This window comes from Numida meleagris, chromosome 1, assembly GCF_002078875.1.
Source record: "Numida meleagris isolate 19003 breed g44 Domestic line chromosome 1, NumMel1.0, whole genome shotgun sequence".
Classification (NCBI taxonomy): domain Eukaryota; kingdom Metazoa; phylum Chordata; class Aves; order Galliformes; family Numididae; genus Numida; species Numida meleagris.
The window spans coordinates 133,007,767-133,028,614 of NC_034409.1; the positions used below are offsets into that span (position 1 = coordinate 133,007,767).

Consider the following 20,848-nt stretch of genomic DNA (forward strand, 5'->3'; position numbering starts at 1 on the left):
ATCCTTAATTTACATATGCAGATATTCTGATTAATCTCCACTTCTATCAGGAAAAACTGTTAAGTTGATATCTCTCGTATCCTACACAAACTGAAAATTCAGCATAACTCTTGCTTTTCTTCGGAATTTATCAAAAAAAAACAACAAAAAATGAAGAACCTAACTATTTGAGAGCTATTTATATTATGCTATTCATAACATGCTAGGAATCATATATAAACTGTATCTTCCAAAATGTAGAGTCTTGTGGCAAACAGCATACAAAAGTATTATGCCTTTGGTCTGTCAACTCCAGGATACTGCAGCTTTTCCAAAAAACCCTCAAGATTACTGAACTCACAGCATTTGCTGGTTTAGACAAATTGCAGCAGCACTAAACCTTGAAATTATCTATTAGAGGAGAGCGCTATTTCTCATCATCTAGCTTTATTTTTACAAAACTGAAAACTAGTGCTAAAAAATAAAGCAAATGGAAATATCACCACTGGCTAGCATGACAACACCTATAGTTCTGACAGTTTACTTCTGCAGGAGTTGGGTTGCAGTTGAATTCCCCTAACAGTTCTTATTAATGTTGTAGTAAAACACACCTATATGCTAGTCTTCTACCACTCTGAAAGTCAGTTTGTATGAACTCTGAGTAGCAGAGGAAAAAAAAAAAAAAACAAACTAACTCGCCTACTCTGATTTAACGAAATTATATCAGAGTGAGGCTCTTCAAACCCAGTTTGTCTGGTCACTGTAGACAGGCTATCAGCCTCAGAAACTGCACTCGGTACCAACCAAGTTTTGTCTGCTCTGGGCTCACTACTTCCGCTGTTAGGTGTCTACGTAGATGTGAAGCTTTCTACTGACATGACTAAAATACAAATAACCAGATTTTTGTGCATTAATACAGGAGAGCAATAAAAATGTTTATCACCAACAATTTATCATTGAATTTTTTATATCAGCATTTCAGTACAGACCTGTAAAGAAAGGTGTTGTTATTCTGTAAAATACTAAGTTACTTAAGCTTTGACTCACAAGTTCAAAAACTGAAAAAAAGAATAAGCTTAATCTCACCTAGCCCTCCAGGACCAGCCAACAGGAACTCTTGTCTGCCTATTCTTTTCACAATTGGCCGTTTCTCATCGCTGCAGTAGGGAAATAGATCCTGGGAGATTCCAGTATTGTAATTCAAAATTATATACTGCGTAGTAAGTGCAAGACATAAGTAATAACCATCTACAGCCACAGCACAGGGCTGCTCTGGGGTAACCACTTCCTTCACGATCTGGACCCTGTCTTCAAACACCATGAACATTTGAATGGTCCGTCGCTTGACTGAGATAATGCAGACTTCAACACAGAAAGGGTCCCCACTCACAGGATTCTCATTTAATGTGAATGTCACAGCTCCTTTGATTCGAGCGCCAGTGGGAACAGGTTCCAAGTTCATCATATTAACTAGCGTTATTGTGTTATCACAAAGCACAAGAAGCCTGGTGAGTGCAGAGGCTGCTTTCAACTCACTCACGGGCTTCTTGAAGCCCAGGTATTTATGCAGTTGCTTGGTGGCTGCAAAAGTTATTTTTCCGGATGCTGATATCTTCTCATCCAACATAAAGTGATAGATAAAGCAGTCGTTGGTTCCAATATAGAGGTTCTTTCCACAACACTCAATGCATTCTATGTTGATGTGATTTTTGTCTCCCATTAACATCTCCCGCTCAACGGCAGTAACGAGCTTGAAAGCTTTAACACTCATCGTGTCTTCTGGGTGATCTGATTAAAGAGGAAAAAAGTTATTGACCTCCATGAACACAAACACCAGCAACAGAAATTTAACATGCACCTGTACAAAAGCTGTACTGTTGTATTTTTAATGGTCACAGAATTGTTTGAGTTGGAAGGGACTCTTAAAGATCATCTAGTCCAACCGCCCTGCAATGAACAGGAACAGCTGCAGTTCTATCAGGTTGCTCAGAGCCCCGTCCAGCCTGACTCTGTATGTCTCCAGGGGTAGGAAATCTACCACCTCTCAGGGCAACCTGTGCCAGTGCCTCACCACCCTTACTGTGAAAAAAAAAAAAAACATTTTCATTACATCCAATCTAAATCTCCCCTCTTCTAGTTTGAAGCCATTTGTCTTAACACAACAGATCCTGCTAAAGAGTCTGTCCCCTTCTTTCTTACAGCCCCCCTTTAGGTACTGAAAGGTCACTACCAGGTTTCCCCAAAGCCTTATCTTCTCCAGGCTGAACAGCCCCAGCTCTTTCAGCCTGTCCTCATAGGAGAAGTTTTCCATCCCACAGATCATTTTCGTGGCCCTCTGTCAACCATGTTCCAACAGGTCTGTGCTCTTATTTCCAACCAGATTACCCAAGCCAGAATGAGCACATTATCAACCACAGAAATTATTCAAATTCTATACTTTAACTATACATCTATTCTGAAGTAGATCCACAACAGCAGTCCTCAGCCATTTTGAAAGATGCTTTCTCCACATGGAAAGTAGCACATCGCTGGCTCTTTCAGACACTAGGGCAGTACAAGGCTTTTTACAAACATCACCTCAAGAAAGACAGGGATTTCCTAGATGGAGTCCAGCAGAGGGCCACAAAGATGCTAAAGGGCCTGGAGCACCTCCCATATGAGGAAAGGCTGAGTAAACTGGGTCTGTTCAACCTAAGGAAAAGACGACTGAGGGGGGATCTGATAAATGTTTATAAATGTCTAAAGGGAGGTGGGAGGCAAATGGATGAAGCCAGGCTCCTCTCAGCAGTATATAGTGCTGGGACAAGGAGTAATGGCCTAAAATTTGAACATAGGAAGTTCCATACAAACATGCAGAAGAACTTCTTTACTGTAAGGGTGACAGAGCACTGGAACAGGTTGCCCAGAGAGGTTGTGGAGTCTCTTTCTATGGAGATATTCAAGACCCGTCTGGACACCTACCCGTGCAACCTACTGTAGGGTATCTGCTTTAGCAGGGGGGTTGTACTCATCTCTTGAGGTTCTTTCCAACCCTTGCAATTCTGTGACTCTGCGATCACTTGCATATGAAAAGATACAAGCTTTGGCTCTCAGATTTCTAGAGAAGCCACAAGGCTTGTAGCACTACAAGTTAACATCTCATGTTGCTTTACATTTTATTTGACCAGATTCAGGCCTAATAGAACTTATGGTGAAATATCATATGCAGATTTTATTTAACAAATTTCCTATTCTTTACCCTCCAACAGTCAAAAGCATACATAAATCTCCACCTACTTTATTTAAGTATGCAAAGCATCATTCAACTCACCACAAAAGCGATTTTTTTAATACCATTGTCAGTTTCATTCAGTGCTACTCACATAATCTTTACATCAGACTATATGTACCAACAAGCATTACACAATCACAGAATCATAAGGGTTGGAAGGGACCTCTCGGAATCAAGTTCAACTCCACTGCTAAAGCAGGTTCCCTACAGTAAGTTGCACCGGAAAGCAACCAGGTCTTGAATATCTCCTGAGAAAGAGACTCCACAATCTCTCTGAGCAGTCTATTCCAGTTCTCTGTCACTTTCACAGTAAACAAGTTCTTCTTTGTGATTGTATGGAACTTCCTGTATTGCAGTTTTTGCCCATTGCCCCATGTCCAGTTGCTGTACACCACTGAAAAGAGCCTGGCATCATCTGTTTGAATCCTGCACTTCAGGTATTTATAAACATTGATGGGATCAGCTCTCAGTCTTTTCTTCTTCAGGCTAAATAGTCCCAGGTGTCTTAAACTTTCCATGTAAGAGAGATGCTCCAGGCCCTTAATCATCTCTGTGGTCCTCAACTGAACTCTCAAAGTTCCTTTCTTGAGCTGAAGAGCACAGAACCTGACACAGTGATCCAGATGTGGCCTCACTAGGGCAGAGGAGAGGGGGAGGATCATATCCCTCGATGTGGTGGCCATGCTCTTCATGATGCACTCCAAGACAGCACTGGCCTTCTTGGCCATCAGAGCACACTGCTGGCTCATGGCCAACCTGCTGCCTGCCAGGATACCCAGGTCCATCTCCACAAAGCTCCTTGCCAGCAGGTCAGCCCCTAACCTGTACTGATGCATGTGGTTATTCCCCTGTGGGTGCAGGACCCTACACTTGGTCTTGTTGAACATCATCAAGTTCCTCTCTGTCTAAAGGCACAGCCACACAGCTACTTTGAATGCATGGCCCTACAGCACTCGTTAAGCTCAAGAAGCAACATTACTGAAATTACAAGAGTTTTTGTTTATTATTATCACAACCAATCCAGAAGATTGGCTTTAAGTGCTAAGCAGCACTTCCAGTTCTGCAAACCAAACCTTCCCTTTTACAACCAAGCACTGTCAAAGGACCAATCCAACTTATGAAAAATGAATACCGTTTACAAATCAGTTCATTTAATTTTACTGTACTGCCAAATTGTCTTAAGGAACAAGAAGACAACTCTGAACTGCTGACCTTAATTAAGCACCATTTAATATGCCATGAGGCCTCCCCTCAGCCTTCGCTTCTCAGCAGTGAAGCAAGCTGCTGGCCCATTACTCCTGACTTCCCTGGATGAAGGGACGACCCGGCACCCACTCACTGCGGGAGGCTCTCCCCACCCGCCAGGTAACACCGGCCAGGCACTCGCCTCCCAGCGCAGCCGCCCACAAGCGGCTCTCGGCCTGCCCCACGTAAACACGCTCCCGCAGCCGAGGCAGTGTTCTGCGTGACGGCCCCACGCAGCCCGCAGCCCCCGAGGCCGCTTCCGTGCCGCAAGCGCCTCGCCCCCCGGTCGCTCCGTGCTCGCTCACCCTCGCAGGCCCGTAGCCGCAACCTCACGTCCTCCTCCCGCCCCGCGTCCTCCGGTACCTGCGAGCGCCGGGCGCCGCCACACCGAGAACCGAGGCCGCCACAACGAGGCCTTGCCGCGCGGCGCCGGCAGCCGAGGCCAGAGCCGTGGCCAGGGCCGCGCCGGGCCTGAGGCCGCGCTGTCAGCGCCCGGGCCTGGCCGGTACTCCGCTTCCGGTGCCACCAAGGCCCCGCCCGGCGCCAGCGTCACCGCCTCCCGCGGGATGCGGGCGGAGCAAGCACGGAGGGGCGCCTTCCAGTCACGTGGTGGGCGGGGCCTCGAGGGGCTGCACCCACTCGGGGCGGGGCTGGGGGTGCCTACGTTGAGCAGAAGCCTTATCTGAGGGCAGTGTATGGAATAATGAGCGATAAATGATATTGCATTGCTTACTTAGATAAACTGATGACAGGACGAGAGGTAGCGGCCTTAAGTCGCGCCAGGGGAGGTTCAGGTTGGATATTAGCAAATATTTCTTAAAAAGAGCGGTGAAGCACTGGCACAGGCTGCCCAGGGAGGTGGTGGAGTCACCGCCCCTGGAGGTGTTCAAGAACCGTGTGGATGTGGCACTGAGGGACGTGGTCAGTGGGCATGGTGGGGGTGGGCTGGGGGTTGGACATGATGATCTGGGAGGTCTTTTCCAACATTGCTCATTGCCTTTGTTTCTTGATTAACAGGAGGGAAAGTGACTTTTTACAACATCTGATAGCGATAGGGCAAGGTAGAATGATTTAAAACTAAAAGAGAGGAAATTTAGATAAGGTGTCAGGGGAAAATTCTTTACTCAGAGGGTAGTGAGGCGCTGGCACAGGCTGCCCAGAGAAGCTGTGGTGCCCCATCCCTGGAGGCGCTCAAGGCCAGGTTGGATGGGGCCCTGGGCAGCCTGAGCTGGTGGGGGTCAGCCCTGCCCACGGCAGGGGTTGGAGCTGGGTGGGCTGTGAGGTCCCTTCCAACCCAAACCGTTCTGTGATTCTATGATTTAAGCAACATCATATCAGACAAGCAGAAAAAACAAGTGGAGGACATCAAGGTATCAATAAGTACTTGAAATTACGTTCTGTGTTATAATAGCAATAGTTAATTTGGTAATATAAGTATTTGTAATTCCCTGCTCTTCTTCTAAATGGATGAGCAGATTACTACCTCAAGTTAACAGCCAGTTATATTACTTGGAAATTACAAAGCAACTTTTGCTATTGCAGATCCACTAACGTTAACTGCAGTTAGTACTTTTATGAACAAGATTTAGTTTTGATTTAATTCTATAGCAAAGCTCCTCGATGTAGCAGCATAAATATTTTTCTACTTCTATATGCTGAGGAGTAAATACAAACACAATGCAGCCGCTTGCAGCCTACTTGTGGAGCTCATTGGGTGAGCGTACATCACGTGCCTTACGTTACTTCCGCCGCTAGACCCGCCCCCCGCGCCGGGAGGCCTTGTGGGAGACCGGAAGTGGGCCGCCAGGGGAAGAAGATGGCGGCGCAGGGAAGGGGTCGGGTGGGTGGTGGCAAGGAGGAGCGTGTGTCGGGGCGTTCGGATTCGGAGCTGCTGCTGCACCCGGAACTGCTCTCGGAGGAGTTCCTGCTGCTCACGCTGGAGCAGGTGTGCCTGAGTATCGCCCGGATGCGGGGCGGGGCGGGGCGGGGCGGGATGGGAGCTGGCTCTAGCCCTGGCCCTTCCTTGGGAGAGGGAGGCCTCCGGCCCTGCAAGTTGTCGTGTCCGTCCCGTTTATTTCCCCGTTGTATTCTGCAGGTAGACTCTTTATTCGAGCTCATACTGGAAGCTTTCTCGCAGTCTCTCTCTGCTTTTCAGTTGCTGTATCGCTCTTCTCAAGAACGATTCAGTGAAGAAAAGAAAAAAAGGGTGATTGTGTTCTTTAGGGTGAATATTTTTTTCAAAAAGGTGTACAATCTCAGAGCTATCCACGTGTTTTCAGAGGGCTGTGTTTGAACACTGCTGTAGCTGCTGGAGAGTAATAATCCAAGCTGACATATCTGTGAAGCAGCACTTGCATATGGTAACATTACCTGTGGAAAGATGGCTTTTTCTCTCCTAAAATTGGTACATGCATCCTGTGTAATCAGTGAAGTTAATTTTTAAGCAAACTGAATTGAAAAATCTGACTTTGAAAGTAAGCTATAGCCTATTTTGGATATGTGAGGTTTCAGTGGATGTAATTTGGAGTTCTTGCTGTTGTCTTATCTACAAGTTTGAGGTGAATGCAGAATAGTCATCTAAGGCTTTTTGTATGAGCTTGCTGCATTTTTTTATACTCTTAGAGTCATAGAATATCCTGAGTTGGAAGTGATCTACCAGGGTCATTGAGTCCGACTCCTGGCTCTTGACCATGTAGTTTGTGTGCACAGAATTGTACAGATTTTAGGCCCGTAGTAGAAGTCATAAAGTATTGTAAAAACCAGTAGTAGAAGAGACTTGGCCTGTTACCAATGATGCCTACTTTGTATGAAGTCAGTGGTTTTTTCTGTTAATAAATTTAGAAGAAGGTACCAAGCACTTGTTTTCACAACCTTGTGTATGATTAGAGAGAAAGTTGGTGTTCTCTTATAACTGACAGTTACTAGAAATCTCTCTGATCAACTTACGTGTAGGGAACTGGGGAAGCAGAGCTCTACATCTGGGAGTTTGAACTGCGTTATGCTCCAGTTGCCTTGTTTTTGTTAATATTAAAGAGAGCTCCAGGACTGTAGTTGGATTCAGGGCAGCACATGTAAGAGTGTGCAAAAATCTCAGTTTTTAACACTAGGTCCGTAACTTACTTTTTCTTGTATTACTATATTCATTGGGGGAAAAAAAAATTGCAGATTTCACATAACGGTGGTATGTGTGAATGACCTGTGTGGGCGAAGATGCTGAACTGCCCAGGGCTGGTCACAGCTGGGTTCGCTTGTCTGAGAGCAGTGAAAACAACACATCGCACAGCAAGACTTCAATCAGTAGCATGTGATACTGCTCAAATGTTCTTCACGCTGGATGGCAGTGGCTGAGGAGGCAGGAGGCACAGAACGTGGAGGAGTAGACAGATGAGGACATAGAGGAAAATGGTCCTGCTTCTCCATGAAAAACTGAAGTTTTTGGGGATGTGGCTGGAGAACCACTCTTAAAAAGAGGCACTGCACACAGAGTAGGTGTGTCTCTGAGTGGGCTCCAGCCTGTGCAGAACCAAGTTGGGAACAGGGAGTGCTCCAGGTAGACTGTGTCCTATAGAAAAATCCATACTAAGACAGTAGGGTAAGGAGCATAAGGAGTAAGAAATAATGGCCATTAGACAAAGACTTAGGAAGTGCTTCTTTCCTAGTCTCAACTTTTCTTGTTTTCAGTGTGGATTACACTTGACCCTCCTGATTCTTTCCATGAGTCAGTGGGAAATACAGGACATGGGGATTAGCACGTAACGGTTTCTTTTTACTAAAGTTAGCTGTTAGCTCATCTTTTCACATAGCTTCTCATGTGTTCTCCTGTGTCTCCTTTTCACATAGCTTCTCATGTGTTCTCCTGTGTCTCCTTTTGTTTCCTCTGCCCTTAATGGTTGCTTCCCTTTGTTAAAGGTATTTGAGCAGTGGCTTCGTGTTCTTTTCTGGTTGTGTGAAGCTTGGGTGTGTGGTGGGTTGTTTTCATCATTTTCAGAGTTGTCTGGAAATGGCTGTCATTGGCAAAGGGTACTTCATGGCCTCTCATGCAGTTAACCCCTGCAGCCCCTTCGCTTCTGAGATCCCAGGGTATTGGTCTTAAATTCTACTTCAAAATGACTTTTGAATGATGACATTTTGCCATTAAGTTGTTAGTGCTTTGCATTCATCATAATAACAGTTGTTTTTTTCCTGTTCCCCACAGAAGAACATATTGGTCAAAAATGATGTAAAGATGGACAAAGATGGGCTCACAGATCTCTATATTCAACATGCCATTCCCCTGCCTCAGCGTGACTTACCAAAAAGTCGATGGGGGAAAATGATGGAAAAGAAAAGACAGCAAAATGAGCCGAAAAGTGAGAATAAGAGGTAATTTAGCTTTCAGTGGGATGAAGTTGGAGAATTTGGAAAAAAAAGCATTTAGTTTGCTCTTTACCTGTCTGATTATTAGAACTTGTACAGGTTTTGAACACTGTTATGGTTTATAAAGAATGCTATGAGATGTCTGTCAGAAATGTTAGATTCTGCTATTGTGATACTAGGGAAAAGGGAGAGAATTTTTTTTTTTTGTCATCTAAATGTTATTTATGGCATCTAGTTTACAATACTTGCTTTTTATGGGTATGTTTCAAAATACTTTATAAAGAAAAGAAAGAAAGAAAAAGTATTGTCTACTTTGCCTTTTAAGGTGAATCATGTTAATGATGTTTAAGACAAATATATCAGAAGCATATTTAACTGCGATTGCTCACTGAACAGGACTGGTCTGCTGAGTCAGAATATGCTGCTGCTGCTTTGAGTGTCAAGTTCAAAATGAGCATCTTCTTTCTGAAAGAACCTTTCTGCCTTACCTTTAAAACCTGTGTTTATATCTGATCAGAAGGCAAAACCTTCTCAGAAGTTTATTTAACTGAATATTTTCTCCCCTGAATCTTCTGCCTGTCCAACACTTTAACTTTGGCGTTATATGTATGGGTGGGAGTTTGATTTAACTCCATTAATAAATGCTAAAGGAAAGGTGGACATAAATTCTCTTAATACATTTTTGCACTATTACAGCTTATTAGATTCATGAGTCTGCTTTATCGTTATTGAGGTTTCTAACAAGGAAGAGCTTAACCAATTCTGGCAAGTTAGTATTTTTTTTTTAAAGCAATGTCAAGGATACTAAATTGTCTTGTGCTTTTTTTTTTCCCTTTTTTTTCCCCCATGTGCGTAAAAGGTCTGTTTGTACCTCAGACTGTATGTGATTTGAAGATTAAGTCAGTGTCTTTCTGACTCAAAAATATATTGACAAAGCACTAGAATAGTTAAGCAGATTTTACTGCTCCTATTACTAACCTACTAACTGGGAGCAGATAATAGAATTTCAGCACTTTTGATAAATAAAAGCTGCACAGAGGAAGCTTCAGCTATGATGTATACATGGCAAGAATTGAGAAATTTCAGTCATCTTTTTGGGTGCTACAAGGCGTAAGATAGGCTCTCCCGCATAGTTGTGTTCATTGCTTGAAGAGAATTGGCGTGATGTGTGGAGGAAGAAGTAGACCTTGGTATTCTTGTTTTTAAATACAGAACAAAATCCCTAGGTATTCTGAGGCTGTAAGTTCTGTGCAAGTCAGAGATACTAAGTAACTGTGCTGTTAGCTCAGTTTAAAACTCAAATAAGCTGACTAAATTACAGGAGCTTTCTGTTGCATTCCGCTGTGGAAAGTACTGCTTTTCACAGTGTGCTAGGATTAATATAGGGCTTGGGGATTTGGTCAGCAGAGTTCAGTGTGTGTTTGCATATCTCTAGTTGTGGTGGTGAGAGGCAAAAACATTAATCGTCTTCACTGAAATTTAATACTATGTTGAATGCAGTTTTACTGATGATGATGATGACACGTCCTAAAAGATTTTCTGTTAATCAGCTGAGCTGCACTATCATATTGTATCTCAATAATATAATCAACTATCTGAGGTCACAGGTGATAGCTTATACATCTTATTTCTGAATGCTGAACGTGCAGACAGTCATACTGAGTAAGAGCGAATGCACTCTATCCAACTTAAAACATTTCAGATAGCTTTTGTGTCTTCGGGGACAGTTAATTCTGAAGCGCCTGTAGGATCATCTTGACTGCTGGAACAAGAGGATGGTCTGAATCTCAAGATGCAGATGTAGTTTCTGAAGAATCTCACCCACAAACTCTCAGTCTGTGGGAGCCCTGTGGCCATACATGCTCAGGTCTTTGGCTCATGATTTTTCCTTAATAGTTTGACAGGCCACTTTGGCATCTTCTGAGAACTGCTAATGAACTGAAAATACCGAGTTCAATGTATGATGTGGCATTTAGGACCAGTTTTAAATACATTAGCTGAAGAGGCGATCACCTGCCTGTTTTGGTAACTTAGATAATACCTAGGTTAAACTTAGGAGTTGGGAGTTTAAACCTACACTTCTCCCTGATTTTAGGGTACTACCTTAAGTACCAGACTGGGCTAGACAACAATAGAAGCATTTTATATTAAATTGTCCTCACAAACAGGAGTTGCTCCTTGATTTTGTGAGTGATCTGAGTAATCATGTGAAAGGGCAGAAACCCAGATTGCTCATGCAGAGGAGTTTTTGCTACCTGTCGTGAAGCTGGTTTTCTTTACCGTGCGCTATGTAGTAAACAGCAGGTTTAGAGCATGCTCACATTCAGCCTGGTTTATAAAGTGTTTAGAGCACTTCTAAAGAATTTAGATGTGCGTTGAAATTGAGGTTTCACAGAATGTCTTGCAGAAGAGGACAGGATCTCAAAATGATTCTTTTCAGCTGTTAAATTCAGTATCCTTCCTTTGAAGAGTGCTGGCTAGTATGAGTCCTGCTCTGAGGCTTTTAAGCTTCTCGTACTTCATGTAAAGAAACGAACATCATACCTAAGGTTCTGTGTTTTTCCGTGAGCCGCATATCTCAAAATGAGATGTGACAGTTCTTGACGGTACAGTGTCCAGTTTTGTTTTGGAGTTAGTCTGAAGTATTTCTCTGGGAATCTTATCAGTGTTGCAGCGTGTGGTTATCTGTACAAATTCTGCACTTCTAAAGCTCAGTTTAGAAACAATAACAATCTTGGTAGAATTGCAGTTAGTTCCTGACTTATTAGTCTTCAAGCTTAAATAAAAAATAACAAAAATCAACTCGGCAGGGAAAGCACTTTTAAGAAAGGTGACTGAAAAAGGTATAACATTCCTTATTTCACATAGTTTGTAGCAAATTTTTGGACAAAGCCAAAGTGAGCAAAAAGTATCGTGCTTCATTTTTGAAGTATGTATCAGCTTTTTAGTCTTCTCGAGTGAAATCATACTCCTTAATTTAAGGGATGAGTTAACTACTGCTGCTGTTTCAGTGAAACCTTACCCATGGGTAGTTAATGCTCCTGGCCTTGGAAGCTAATCACGTTCTTTAGAAGCTCTCCTAGAAACCACATTTAGCATGGATAGCACATTGAGCAAAGTGTTGTCTGATCTCTTGACAAATGTACCAAATGAAATTAAGGTCTCTCTTTGTCTCAGTTCTGGGAACCAGATGAATAGAAAAAGAGGAGGATTGTGTGACGTGTATAGCTGTGAAGACATAGTAATGTAGAAGCAAATCTGAAGATTTGGGCTTTGAGACCCTAAACTGTTATTCCTCTTTTTTTTTTTTTAGGAAACTTCTGGTTGTGGCAGAAATTGTACAAGAGATGTGTAATTTCTTATTTTGATGTGAGATTTATCCATAGCTACTGATGTAGTGTTTCAAATCAAACAAGTGAAGTCTCTACTTGTGGCTTCTTTTAAAGCCTATTGAGATATCTAATGTTGATATTGTCAAAGGTACAAACTAATGACTGTATTCCATTGTTGAAAATGCTGTAGTTCAAGTTTTATTCCTCTGCTTAATGTGAGATTACTGAACACTAAGTGCATATTGAAAGCCAAAGTTTCTAAATAAGAATGTTATAAATTAATAGCGTTTTTTTAATGTATTAAATATGCACAGCTTATCTTTGCTGTTCTAAAGCAATACATTTTTAAATCTCTAAATTTATGTAGAGTATGTATGATAGCATTGTGGGTTGTTTGGTTTCTTTTTTGCCAGTCAGGATGTTTTCTGATACTAACTACTGTTTTGATATTTGATAGTATTTCTTTTCCCTAAATTAATTGTTACTAAATTGGCCAGCCCTGACTAGACATAGACTTAAAGGCACAAATTATTCAGAAGGCATTAAATAAGCTTAAGGTTCCTGTTCAACAGTTTATTTTGAAAAGACATATGCTTTTTTTTTTTCTTCTTAATGTTTTTGTTTGTTATCTCACAGGTTTTTTTTCTTTCTTTTTTTGTCTATCTTAACAATCTGATCTTGAATGATTGAGGAATCAGGAAGACTTAGAAGTATCAGAATATTAGATGCTGTTCTTGTGAGGTGGCTCACGTTTTCTCAAATGCCTTTTGAAGTACTTAACAAATATTATCTCTTGTTATTCTGGAATAGCTACAGTGGTATAGGGGTACAATCTTAGAATGTACTACTGTAGCTACTGTGAGGAAGTTCCTCTCGCAACCCTCTTTGACCTCCTTTGTGCTTCATCCTCCCTCCCACCACTCCTTTCTATTTTAGAAGCAATTCCTATTGCTTAAATTTGGAGCAGCTAAGAGTTGAAGATCAGTATTTGGGGATGTGTTATTACTTTAGGCAGGTTACATTCATTTTTACTACTCGTGTCATGGGTATGCTATTTTAGAAACATCTGACTTATATTTCTGATCGTTCTACAATTTGCATTTTCAGTGTTGCAGCGGTGGAAGGATTAAGGAAACGGCCATTAATTGTTTTTGATGGCAGTTCAACAAGCACAAGCATAAAGGTGAAGAAGACAGAGAATGGAGCTACTGATCGCCTAAAACCTCCCCCGGCTGGAAGCATCACTAATACTGTGAGGAGATTATCGGCTCCTTCAAATGCCTCTACATACATTTCAGCCTCCAGTTTATCAGAGGACGCTAAGCTGGAAGTGAGGAATAATGAGGCTAAGCAGAACAATATTTCAAAGACTAATAGCAGTGTATTGGTTAGTCTGAAGACACACCCTTTATCTCCAGTAGCAGGAACTACTGTTGTGAAGTTAAAGAGATCTGTTCCAAAAGATGAATCTGATTTGCCGGTATGTATATTCAGTGTCTTGTTTCACAGTTTATTGAAACATGAAGGGGCCAGAGGTAGAAAGGTAGCCCCTTGTAAAAGCTTTCAGGATTATTTTAACTAATAGAATATTTACAAACAGGCAAAGGAGTAGCTGGTTTGGCAGAGAGAGAAGGAAAAAGAAATGAAGTTCACGGGAAGATTCTGTACAAGAGGCAACTCTGTAGAAAGCGTGCATGTCATTGTGAAATGAATAGGTAATATGTCAGGTGTTGCTGATGGCAGAGTCAAACAAAGCAAACAAAATAACCATCTTGTAAGTATTACAGAAGAGCGTGAACATCCTGGTCTGGTTTTTGTAGTCAGGAAGAAAAATGTGTAATGATAACATTTGTAAAAATCACACTTGAATGACTGAGTAGGACAAGCTTTAATTTGTCAAAGTGAAGGAGGAGATGCTGCAGGAACTGAACTGAGATGCTGCAAGCTGTAGAATATATCCTTAAAGGAAGAGGGCCATCTGTTTTAAATCTCACGTAGGAATTGGCAAGTGAGAGGCAGGAATTAGATGAGAAAATCTGGAGAGTTGCCTAGATTGTGGGATGAGAACAACAAACCATGTTAGTTGAGTGAGAAGTCAAAAGCTGAGTGCTCATTTTGAGCCTTGGTGATCTTGACTGGGTACCTGGTCTCCTGTAAGATGATGAGAAAGACGTGTTGAGATCTTGAAGAAAAGGATGCTGTTCTGGAGTAAGAGACTGTGTTGTTAATCGTAAAGGTAAATAGTTACCTTGATTCTGCATGTTAGATTTAGCTGCAAACAAATTCTAGGTAGAGAAGAGATCTGTGCTATGAGATGTGCTGCGAGGTAGGGATCAGTCTTCTATTTGTGTTGTATCACTTCATGATGCAAATAAATTAATGCAAGGGATTTTTCGCATTTCTGCTGAAAGAAGGAATACTTGGAGTAAGTCCAAGCTTCGAGGGAGAAAATAGATATCTAATCTCAACTGAACTGCAGGGGGAGCTTTAGAAATATGGTGTGCAGTTGCATTGACTGTTTCCTCAATATTGCCTTGTGCAAAGGTTTCTGTTCATCTGTTTAAATTCCTATGTGAAGGAATGCAGGAAATGTATTTACTGCATAATTTGATAGGTTCCATCAGTCTTCTGTTAAACATGAGTACCTAAACACACAGCTGTCTCCTGCATTTTGACCACAGCAACCCCAGGCAACGCTACAGGCTTGGAGCAGAGTGGCTGGAAGACTGTGTAGAGGTAATGTACCTGGGGGTATTGATTGATGCTTGGCTGAACATGAGCCAGCAGTGTGCCCAGGTGGCCAAGAAGGACGATGACATCCTGGCTTGTATCAGAAATAGTGTTGCCAGCAGGAGAAGGGAAGTGATCATCCCTCCGTACTCAGCTCTGGTGAGGCCGCACCTCGAGTGCTGTGGGAGTGCTTTGGGCCCCTCGCTACAAGAAAGATGTCGAGGCCCTGGGGCATGTTCAGAGGAGGGCGATGAAGCTGGTGAGAGATTTGGAGCACAGGCCTTATGAGGAGCGGCTGAGGGAGCTGGAATTGTTTAGTTTGGAGAAGAGGAGGCTCAGGGGAGACCTTATTGCTCTCTACAAGGACCTGAAGGGAAGTTGTGGTGAGATGGGAGTCAGCCTCTTCTCCTATGTAGCTAGTGATAGGACTAGAGGGAATGGCTTTAAGTTGTGCCAGAGGAGATTCAGGCTGGACGTCAGGAAATACTACTTCTCTGCGAGGGTGGTCAGGTGCTGGAATGGACTGTCCAGGGAGGTGATGGAATCACTGTCTCTGGAGGTGTTCAAGGAGTGTTTAGACGTTGTGTTGAGGGACGTGGTTTAGTGAGAACTCTTGGTGATACGTGGATGGTTGGACTGGATGATCTTGTACGTCTTTGCCAACTTTGGTGATTCTATTCTGAAAGACGGCTTTAACACCTTTTACAAGAATCATGACTGTGGCCCTGAATCAACTTTTTGCTGGAGAGGTTTGCTTCCTATTACCAACATTACCAACTCTCTGATACGTAACTTTCTTAGCCACAGCTTGTCGTCCAAGGTAGTACTGTGAAGTTCAATTATGTGCCTTGGTTAATGAGTCAAAGATGTTTGAAGTTAGGCAAATGTGTGAAATGGATATTACTTTACTGTAGAATGTGTCATTAAGTAGGAGTTAATGCAGATGAGAGGAATCAAAATGTTTGGCCAATGGTTGTGAAGTGCAAAACCTGCTGTATTTTTAGTATAGTGATAGTAATGACAATTGCTTTTTCAATAAAGTGATTTTTTTGAATTGTTATTTTAACTGCCAAGAAAAACTGAAGCTGTCATGCAGAATAGCATGGAAATATCCTTCTGATTCTGCGGTCTAATTATCTACAACCTCTCAGGGTTTGAGACTCATTATTGCTGTAAACTCTTCTCCTTAAGAGAGATCTCTAGATCATGCCAAAACTAGTGTGTTTTAGAATGTTCTGAATAAATCGCTGTGTTGACTCTTCTTGTTAGAGCTATTAAAACTGTAATTTCTCAGACTTTTTTCTTATTTTAGATGGTGAAGGGTATTTATTTCAACCTTAAATCTCTGTTTTCTCTATTTTGGAATTAATACTTTCTGGTTTCTTGAAGTAGAGGAGGGGTTCTTGAAAGATGTATTCATCTCAGGCTTTGGCAATTACTTCATACTTTTAGGCAGATTGTTACAAAGGAAAACATACTTTTTTTTCCTGACATTTACTATTTGACAAAAGTGAATTGATCTTCTAGTTCTGTGTTGACTTTTTTTTCCTATTATAAAACCATATTTTTGAACGTGTTTTGAGATGGCAATTTGAGATAACCTCAGATGCATGTTTTGAAGCTGTAATGTGTACCTGTTACTAAGATGCATCATTATCCTACAGATATATTTTTGCATAATTAATTTAAGGACTGAGGAAAAACAGAAGATGTACATGATTTGCATGTAGCTAAATTCATTGGTTTTATTTTTGTCTCCTGTAGAGGAACTGTGATATTAACTTTCTCCACAAGATGGCAATAGAAAGCTGCTGAAGAAGCATATACCTGAGTACATTAATAATTAGTGTTAATTTTGAGCACTGCAGGTCAATTACTAATGTTTACTTAGAGCAGGATGTCTGAGAATACTTGTGTATTTTCTTCTTTTGCAGAATGACCTAAAGCCTACGGAAGCAAAAAAGAAAATCCAGCATGTTACATGGCCATGAAGCAGCTAGTGGTGCTCGAAACATAAATGTTACTTCCATATTTTCAAACAGATAAGTCATATTTGAGCAATTTAGGTACACTTCTTTTTAAACCTTGCAGGGATTCAGATTGCTGTGAAATTTTAGCAAATTTAAAAGTTCCCTGTTGTAAATCTGAAGTCATTATCACCAGTCACCTTAAGAACGTCTACTATTTTAAACCAAGTAATTTATTTCCTCTTTAAAATGGTGGTAATATTACAATATACTAAACCCTCCACTTTTGTTTTTCAAGATTATTATAGTTCATCTCCTGCACATCCCTACAAATCACATGCATAAATACTCTTTTTTTTGTTTCATTTTGTTTTCAGTAAGATTGGCTTTTTGTTCCAGTTCTGGGTAAGTAGTTAACACAGTTATTGAGATTCCAAGGGATTCCATGAGTGTTCTTGATTATAAAAAAGATAATTCATTTAGATGAGAAAACTGACCATTCTGCTAATAAGATAGTTTGAGACAACTTTTTTTTTCCTTTTTGTCGCATAGAATATGAGTGTAGAATTTACAGTGCAAGTTAGGTTGGTAATAAGAGATGAACTATTTAACAGCATTACTTCAAATTGAAGTTTCTCTTACTGACTTATGAAATAAATGCACAGATGGTAGTATGATATTAAACTGTCTGATAGGAATCTTTGAGAGGAAGTAGTGAATGGATTAGTGCCATGTTGTCTTATACACAAAGGCATATTTTATACATAGAAAAGTGTAAAAATGTGCCGATACAGCAAATTTGCTTGTTTTCCTGGTTACAGTCATGCTGATAAAATGTGGGGGAAGCCTATGGAATGCATACCAGTGCTTTCTCAGCTTACTAACAGTTGGAGAGGGATAGAGTCAGGAAGATAAAGAAGTACCTTGAGAGCATTAGTGTATGTAGGTGCACTTTTTTTCTCCCTAATTCTTTTATTCCTTTCCCTTCCTGTGATCATTTAAGGTGGGTGCTGGTTTTCTGTGAAACTTGAGGTTTCATCTGGATTAATTGGTGGTGCCCTTATAAGGCAGGAATCAAGTTGATGGCAACTTTTTTATTAAATCTCTGTAGCTCGGGATGAAGCCCATCTAGATCCATTTTAGATATGGATGCTAAATAACAATAATGCTTCCAGACTTAGTAAAACAAAAAAAATCCACTTGTGAATCCACTTAACTCACTAAAAGAAGCTGTCAGTAGTGATCTGAGAACTTGTTTACATTTTTTTTAGATTGGTTAGTGTTGAAACCAAAAACCATAGTTTAATTCATTACTGACAGTACTCCATTCACTGTTAGGACATAAAAGGCACTTCTTGAATGCTGTAAAATGGTAAGAATGTGTGTGTTTTGAAATTGTGTGCTGTTTCCCTTTTACTAAACACTTGTGCATTTTTTTGTACTTGAGTACAGCAAACTTTAACGTAATGTACATTTTGTATGTAAAGAGTTGTCTTTTAAGTAGCCTTATCCTATTTAAATAAATTCAATTAAAAGCAAACTGAGCAGTTCTGACTTGTTTTTATGAAGCAATTTATTAGGCCACTTCATTTTCTACAGTTATATTTCAGTGGACTTCAAGTGACTAGAACTTAAAGCTTACATCGTAGAAGGCTGAATAGCTATGTTGGAGTTTTAGCAGCAGTTAGTATCATGTGAAGTGCTGGTCCTCACACTAATGTAACTGGTAGGAGTTCTGTTTTGTGGGTGGCTTCTTCTTAGTGAGTTAGAATCTAGGTTATATTTTGTAGTTCCAGTTGCTAGAAGAGTGTGTGTGTTAGTGCATGTTAAGGAGTGATTTGCAGAACTGTACTGGAGTGGTATCCTGATGCTGTTATTGCATGGTTGTAGTCATCTTTAAAGCTGAAATGACTTCCAGCCTTGCCATGTTTCACCTACCTTTACTTAAAGCCAGGCCCATTCTTCTTTATGTAGTAGTGTTTGGGGGGCAGGGTGCAAACCATGCTTTTTCTTACTATCCTACACTGCTCTCCTGGTTAATAGCAGTCCTTCTCTTACTGAAGTACTAGAGCAGAGCTACAGTGTGCTGGGGATTGTCAGGACCCTGGAGGAAAGTAATTGAGGTAGGTGGTCTTGTGCTTTGGAAGGTATGAATAGAAGAAGGATTTTTTCTGGCTGTTCTTTACTGCAACCTTCATTGTAGAATGAAATCACAGAAGGACAGATTTTAGTCGTTATTTAGCGAGATTGGATTGGCAGGATATGCACTTCAAAAATGTCAGCGAAGTTCTTCAAACTATATAGTAAACCAAATCTGATCTAATACATCTATTTATCTTGTTGAAATAATGAGAGAGAGATAACCCATGACTGCTTTATGCTTGGTACCAAACAAAACCCAAAAAACATTAAATTCAGGAGCGGCAGCAAGAATTAGAAGCAAACCTACCTTGCACAATTAGATACAGAGTAAGTACAGGCCTAATTCTGCTTTCCACATCTGAAGATCAGAGAACCACAGAATGGTTTGGATTGGAAGGACCCTTAAAGACCGTACAATTTCCACCCTCTGCCATGGGCAGGGACATCTTCCACTAGATCAGGTTGCCTGTGGCCCAATCCAGCCTGGCCTTGAATACCTACACCTTGAACAAAGATCTGGGCGATCTGTTCAGTGCCTCACCACCCTCGTGGTAAAGAAGGCTTCCTGTTGGAAGAGTGGCATTACTTTAATAGAATCATAGAATTGCTCAGGTTGGAAAAGACCTTCAAGATCATCAAGTCCAACTGCAACCTAACCATACTACCCTAACTCTTAACAACCCACCGCTAAATCATGTCCCTGAGCACCACATCCAAACAGTTTTTAGACACATTCAGGGATGGTGACTCAACAACCTCCCTGGGGAACCATGCTCCAAGGCCTCACAACCCTTTCCTCCTCTTCTGTGATATGAATTCCATGTGAAAGGTGTACTAGGCTTGTGCTTTGCATAACATGGCCATGTTCCTTGAAGTGTGCTTTTGGAAGATGGTTATCATCCAATGCCTTGTTTCCTCTTAATTTTATTGCCTTTGTAGCAGATAAGTAGCAAAAATGATGCTATAGCAAAGGATGTTACATATTGCAATACAGTAATAAAATTATAGGATACCCTAATGTAGAAGTTAAACCTGTGACATTCATGAAGATAAATGTTTTAACCTTGGTCTCTGAAAATAATATTTTGGTTTTGAGTTTAAAACCTATGAACATGATTTAATCAGCTGCAATTGAATCAGTATTTTCACATAGTTTAGTTTTGCTAATAACTTTCCCAGTGACTGCAGCTGGTAGAAGATATGTATCAGCAAGGCCTGTGTGAGAATTGTTTAAGCACCACAATTTCCTAGTGAGTTGGGTGTGCAAAAAAGGTTTGTGTTTGTGTGGCTCTTACATTGTGTTTTGTAAGACTGTGAAAGCATTCTATTTGTAAATATCCAGTATGTGAATGCAGTTAAACCACGCAAACAGTTTTGTTTTAAATGACTTTTATTTTTAAAAATACAATGTGCAGTGTAATGTTGACTAAATGTAATACTGATGCTGTCAATCAGAACTTGTACTTCACACAATGATCAGCTAGTCATGCAATAAAATATGTATCTGTTACGAAGCACTCCCACTTCAACTGTTTTATCATTATCTCTTTGACATTGCACAAATCCTTGCACTTTAAAACACCCTCTATGTCTGTAGTCTTTCTACGTACTTGACAGCACACACTAGTCACATAGCTCAAGAACACTGAGGCAAGACCACAGCCTTATTGAAATTGAATGCTGTTTGCCATTGATTTCAATAGGCTAGGGGCTTCACCCTGAATATCCATCTATGAATTTATTGCCTGTGGCCACTGTAATCCTTGAACTGTATCACTTGCTCATAACTTAAATCAAATGCTTAAACTGGAATATCTAGTGGAGGA

At 41.1% G+C, this 20,848-nt stretch overlaps 2 protein-coding genes across 4 annotated transcripts in view; one reads left to right on the plus strand and one right to left on the minus strand.

Moving 5' to 3' along the window:
• The window catches only part of TGFBRAP1 (transforming growth factor beta receptor associated protein 1), a 33,714-nt gene extending 28,673 nt beyond the window's left edge, over nt 1-5,041 (minus strand). The window contains exons 1-2 of one of the 2 annotated variants that reach the window (XM_021413970.1): nt 4,859-5,041; nt 1,066-1,767 (exon numbers count right to left, since the gene is read on the minus strand). In XM_021413970.1, coding sequence (XP_021269645.1) covers nt 1,066-1,750 — 685 coding nt within the window. In that variant the 5' untranslated portion in view covers nt 1,751-1,767; nt 4,859-5,041. Of the gene's footprint in view, nt 1-1,065; nt 1,768-4,800 lie in introns of both variants that reach the window. The other variant, XM_021413962.1, reaches the window with a different exon arrangement.
• Nucleotides 6,277-20,536, plus strand: C1H2orf49 (chromosome 1 C2orf49 homolog). 2 transcript variants are annotated; one of them, XM_021414030.1, is made up of 4 exons: nt 6,277-6,440; nt 8,691-8,857; nt 13,291-13,663; nt 16,848-20,536. In XM_021414030.1, exons 1-4 carry the CDS (start codon nt 6,312-6,314, stop codon nt 16,902-16,904), a joined length of 726 nt encoding a protein of 241 aa, XP_021269705.1. In that variant the 5' UTR covers nt 6,277-6,311; the 3' UTR covers nt 16,905-20,536. The 2 variants fall into 2 exon arrangements, with proteins under 2 accessions (XP_021269705.1, XP_021269709.1); XM_021414034.1 differs by lacking the exon at nt 6,277-6,440 and adding an exon at nt 6,461-6,590.